Genomic DNA, 6,000 nt, shown 5'->3' on the forward strand with positions numbered 1-6,000 from the left:
CCAGAGCACGAAGGCCCAGGTTAAATAGCAGTTCTACCTGGGTCTAAAGGCAGGATGGAAGGAGCTCCAGAACTTACATCCTGTCATCTTGAAGCCTCACAGAAATAAATCAAGAAATCTCCATCCCCAGGAGTCCTAAGCAAGTCTGGTTGTTCCTCATTCACTCTAAGTGGTCACAAGCCTACTCCATTGTAGACACCAGTCGTCCTGGCCAGGAGAAAGTAGTTGACTACTTGAATTAACCTGGACCTACGCGGTACCCTGGGGGAGGGGTGTGAACCCCGTGGTCTGAGAAGGGAGCAGCGGTAGAGGCTAGGTGGGGATAAGGTGAAAGGATGCTGAGGAGTGATGATTTTTATGTGGGCACTAAAGCTGGACATGAAGACAGGGTGGTATGGAGGGCAAAGCAAAAAGGAATTGGAATATATGAAGCAACACTTGGAAGCCTGCCTGAAAAGAAGGGAAAAATATAATTAGAGCAAAGAGAAGGGGGCAAAGTCTGATGATAGCTTTGTCAGGTAGGTAAGATCTGTGCATGTTTAAATGTAGAGAAGAGCTTCAAACTGTAATGTACATATAACGTTTGTTGTTAAAAATGCAGATTCTCATTCAGCAGGCCTGGGGTGGGGCTTGAAATTCTGCATTTCAAACAAGCCCTCCTGTGATACTGCTGGTTCATGGACCTCACCTTGAGAAGCAAGGATATAGAGAATTAGATATCAGAGAAAATGAAATTTAAGGGGCTGCAAAGAAAGGAGAGATGAGAATAAGATTTCAAGAAGGGCTCTCGTGGCTCCCTATAATAAACCATTTCCCCAACAGAGTCACAAGGCTGTATCATGGAGTAATCTGGGGATGATCCAGTGTTCTTTGAAGAATTGAAGAATATGGGGCACCTGGGTGGCTTAGTCAGTTAAAGCACCCTACTCTTGATTTCTGCTGAGATCATGATCTCAGGGTCCTGGGATTGAACTCTGCCTCAGGCTCCATGGTCAGTAAGGAGTCCACTTGGGATTCTCTCTCTGCCCCTCCCCCAACCTCTCTCAAAATAAATAAGTAAATCTTTGGGGAAAAAAAAAAGAATCGAAGAATATTCTGACCAGATGCTCATCTAGTAGGGGCGTGAAGAAGAAATGCTGAGCCTGTGAATGTCTTGTCCTTCCTATGGCCATGCTTACTGAAAATATGGCTTTCCTGTCTGTGTTCAGGATGCATATGGGTGAGTGTGCCTGCACATGTGTGCGTATGTTGGATTCTTCTGACAAGCTAGCAGCTTAACCACAGACTTTCGATCACATTGTTAGTGCTTCCCTCATGACTTAATTTTTAATCAGTCATATAAATAATGAAACTGAGGAAATTGGGGCTTCACAAATTCTTCTTTGGACAATTCAGAGATTTGAAAACCCTATAAATTTGCCAAGTAATGAGGTGTCAGTGTCTTAGGGTGACAATACAGAAAAGTACCTCGTTAAAATAAGGAAGTAATCATTAGTGAAAACTTATTTCTGCAATTTTTGAGCTGAAACAAAAATTATGTCACTTTTGTCCACAGATATTGACCTCAGCAATGAGTTTTCTGAAACATTAAGTGAAGTGTTGTCATGACAAATATTTTCAATAAAGCCTTTTAACTGAAGTTTCAAAAAAAATTTTTTTATAACAAACCTACCATCCCAGTGTCTCAATTAACTGTTGGGAAATAACATATTTTCACAAGTAAGGAATGTGTATCCTAAGGATTTTACCTTGATGTATTACTCTTTGAAGAGTCATTAATTCTCTGGAAATATAATTTGTCCCACAGTGTCTTGAAGACCTGCTAAAATTTGAAAATAATTTTTTCCTCCTCATGGCTCTTTGGTCCATTTAGTGCTCATGTCACTGTCTTGGAAACAGGAAAGTATAACAGAAATTATAGGAACAAGGCTCTGAAACCTGGTTTTCTTGGCCCTGCAAATAACAATCTTTTTTTTTTCTCAACCTATATTAAGTCACTAAATTCCCCTCTCCTATTTCTCTTACTTCCCATGTTAAGTCTTTCATTTCCTTTGTCTGGACTTCTTTTTGACTGGCTTTTTCCATGATTGTCTCTACCTCATCTTCCCATTTCAGCTTATGTGTCACCTTTTTAGAGAGATTTTCTTAATCTCCCTCCATAAAGAGGAACATTCTAATATTTTCTCTCACAGCACCCTGCTTAATTCCTACATAGGAATAATCATAATCGGTCTGTATTTGTTTAGTTGATTATTTTGCCTCCTCTTTAGAATGCCTCATGCACAAGCTCAGGTACAGATTTCCTTCGTTTTTGTTTGTAAGCCAGGACCAAGCAGTATATTGCATACAATTTCCTCTTATAATATCTGTTAAGGATTAGAAGGAGAGAAGGAACATTCCATAAGTTCTTTTAAAGTAAGAATTTGCTCTTTCATTTCTATAACCTCTCTTTGTAGCTTCATGCTTGACATAGAGTAGATGCTCAATAAATAGTAGCTGAATGAATAAAGATGTGATCAAGGAAGTGTCTGCAAATGCGAATAATTTCACTCTCAGTAGCCACAAGAGACAGAAGAAGCAGCAGAGGCCAGAAAGTTGTTATAAAGCCTATGTACCCATCAACCACAAGTACCCTTTTGATTTTGGTTGATATTTGTGAGGCTTTTCCCTGGTCTTTCCAAACACACCCTACAAATGCTTTACCAAGAGTACTTGTCTAAAATACTGCAGGGAAAAATTATCTAATTTTCTCCAAGGTTTCTGTTTGTATCAACCTATGTGTCTAAAATCTCTGCTGTGCTCATGGGGATCACCCTCAGGAAAAGTGGACAGATACTTAGAAAAACCACAGTCTTTCACCACACTGGAGTACTCTTTTTACTCATCATGACCAGTGAGCACCTTCAGACATTTTTTTGCATCATAGCATGCAGTTCAGGTTTTCCCACTTTTCACTTAGAACCTGACCCACAAGTTTATTTGTTAGAATAAAATAGTCACACAGATGACTTTTGTTTAAGGGCTGAGGATTTAAGTCCAATTGCTAGGGTCCACATTGACTCTCCTGATTATATGTGTGACCTTGAACAAGATGTTTAACCTTTTTAGAACTACTACCCATAACACAAACAATATTTTTAACTCATGGGGGTTTCGTTTTCACTCAATAAAATAATTCATGTAAAGTTCTTTGCATTTGTACTGTACCAGGAAGTTATTAGTGATTAGTGCTTCCTAGTGCTAATGTTAAGAACATGATAAGAGCTGGATATTAGCTATTATTATTATCAAATTGATAATTGTTTTTTGATTATAAAAGCAAACTCTCAGATATTTGAAAAAGTGGAGGAGATAAAAAGAAAATTTGCCACTTGCTTTATGGCCATTCAGAAGCTATGAATACTATCATTACTCTTTCCTGATAAAACAGAATGAGAGGGAGCAAGAGGCCTTTCTTCTTCACAATACACTGGAATTCCCCAGGAATGAGAAAAGTTTCTTCACGGTTGTACTAAAGAGACCCCAGTGTTTTTTCTGTTTTGTTAAGTCATTCTGTTGTTTTTTTTTTTTCTTTTTCTTTTTCTATAGCTTTTGGCCTTTCAAATTTTGGATCAATGATTAGGTGTGTTAATACCGTTAGATAACTATGTCATTGAAATGAATTGGAGTAAAAGAATGGCAATACTCACAAAGATGAATCCGTATTAAAAACGGCATTTGGGGGCATCTGGGTAGCTCAGTTGGTTAAGCATACAGTCTGCAATTTCAGCTCAGGTCATGATCTCATGGATTGTGGGCCTGAGTCCTGCGTAGAGCTCCACACTCAGCAGAGAGTCTTCCTGAAGATTCCCTCTGCCCCTTCGTCCATTTGTGCTCTCTCTTTCTAAAATAAATAAATAAATCTTTGAAAAACACCCAGCATTTTAACAATTCATCAGAAAAGCCATTGTCATGTCAATCTAACTAACCCACTCTGTGTAAGTGTGTGTTCACAAATATGCAAATATACTAAATTAAGTACAAAGGCCAAAATTAATAAAAGCATACTTTTTCTTAATACATTCCCCCAAATGTCTCAATTCCATCTTCACCTGAAAAAGTAATATAGCCAAACAATGTATTCACAAAGTTACTATCCAAAATACTCTTATTTCCTTATACTGCTTTTGAGTATTTATTATTATATTTTAGATTTGTCAGTTTACTTATTGTGCATCTCCCTTACTAGAATTTAAGCCCTGCAAAGTTAAGGAATTTGTCCACCTAAGTCATAACTCTATATCTAGCATGCAACAGATGCTCAATAAATACTGTGAGATGAATGGATATTTCTTAAAATCTGTGAAATATCAAGGCAATCTATTTATATGCAAAGCACAAATTATCATTGGCTGAACTCAGTATAAGCAACAGTGTGGTGTGGCATAAATATTAGTCTGAAGGTCTATGTTTTAGACTTGATTCTGCTACTATATGTGAGACTGTAGACAGAAAGTATGGCCTTCATATATGTCAGATAGCATAGGTGATAAAAAAGCATTTTTTTTCTGCTGCTTTTGATTCAGTTCACTAAAAATTATACCTTGCTATCTATTAACAAACTCAGATATTTTTGTAGGATAGGGTTATGGGGGGATGCAGAGGAGATGGGTAATGGCAGGGAGGCAGCCAATGTCTTTAAACAAATATTTACACCCAGGAAGTTATTAGTGATTAGCAGAGAGGACAGGATAAGCACTGACATAATTTTGTTATTCTGGTCCTACTTATAAAAATGAGTTTCCTCTTTTGATTCTCTGTTCTGCAAAATAAAACTGGTAAAAATTCAAAGCAGAATCTAATTGAAATTGTAGAAAATAATAAAGTTGTTTATTGCACAGTTATTTAAAATATTCAGTTATTAATTTATAATTTGAATTATTGCTAATTTAGGTTTTATTAAAGCTTATGGAAACATCAAAGTATGCATATTAAAATAGCAGAAAATAATAAAGTTGTTTATTGCACAGTTATTTAAAATATTCAGTTATTAATTTATAATTTGAATTATTGCTAATTTAGGTTTTATTAAAGCTTATGGAAACATCAATAATGCATATTAAAATAGAGACCTAATTCCTCAGAATCGTTATTCCATTGGTTAAGATTTCAATTTGTTTTATTAATGGGCTCCCTTCATTCAAAAAGCACAAGCTGTAATTTTCTTATTTTTTGCATGCCGAAAGGAAGTGTGTAGTCATATTCCTCCCATGATAGAGATATGACATTATAGTATGTTTGTGAATAAGTGTTAATGAAGTATATTTAGTTGCTGTCTGAGTATCTGGAAATCTTTAATATGATCTGGAGAGAAATAATAGAAATCAGGGTAATAGATAAAAGTTATTATTATTATTATTATTATTATAGTTATAGTTATTATTTTAAGTAGGTGCCATACCCAGAGTGGAGCCCGACATGGCACTAGAATTCATGACCATGAGATTGAGATGTAAGCTGAGATCAAGAGTCAGGCACCCAACCAACTGAGCCACCCAGGTGCCCCAGATCTTTTAAATTTTTTACACAGCACTCCACTGTTTAAACACCAATTGCAAAGTATTTTGAAGCTTTGAAATAAAATGAAATTCCCAATTCTTTGAAATAAAATGAAATTCCCAATTCTGATCTAGAACTGAATTCCCTTTCAGCAATCTTATATTCAGACAGCAAATCTCTTTACATGATATATAAAAACTGGACTATAATGTATATGCACAAAAGAATGTGAGATATCTGAAAGCTTTAGTAACCACAAAACACATAATAATTTAGAAGAACTGACAATTGGGTGCCTGCATGACTCAGTCAGTTAAGCAGCCAGCTCTTGGTTTCAGCTCAAGACGTATCTCAGGGTCGTGACAATGAGTTTTGCATTGGGTTCTACACTCAGCACAGAGTCTGCTTAGGTTTCTCTCTCTCTCTCCCTCTGTTCCTCCCCTCTGCATGCTCTCTCTCTCT

At 36.5% G+C, this 6,000-nt stretch overlaps 1 protein-coding gene across 2 annotated transcripts in view; it reads right to left on the bottom strand.

Moving 5' to 3' along the window:
- The window catches only part of MACC1 (MET transcriptional regulator MACC1), an 82,038-nt gene extending 78,209 nt beyond the window's left edge, over window positions 1-3,829 (bottom strand). The window contains exon 1 of one of the 2 annotated variants that reach the window (XR_005369519.1): window positions 3,690-3,829. Coding sequence is in view for 1 of the 2 variants with exons in the window: in XM_038557061.1 (XP_038412989.1) it covers window positions 3,690-3,717 (28 nt within the window). In the remaining variant the exon portion in view is untranslated. The remainder of the gene's footprint in view (window positions 1-3,689) is intronic. The other variant, XM_038557061.1, reaches the window with a different exon arrangement.
- Between the last annotated feature and the right edge of the window lie 2,171 nt (window positions 3,830-6,000).

This window comes from Canis lupus, chromosome 14 (genome assembly GCF_011100685.1).
Source record: "Canis lupus familiaris isolate Mischka breed German Shepherd chromosome 14, alternate assembly UU_Cfam_GSD_1.0, whole genome shotgun sequence".
Classification (NCBI taxonomy): domain Eukaryota; kingdom Metazoa; phylum Chordata; class Mammalia; order Carnivora; family Canidae; genus Canis; species Canis lupus.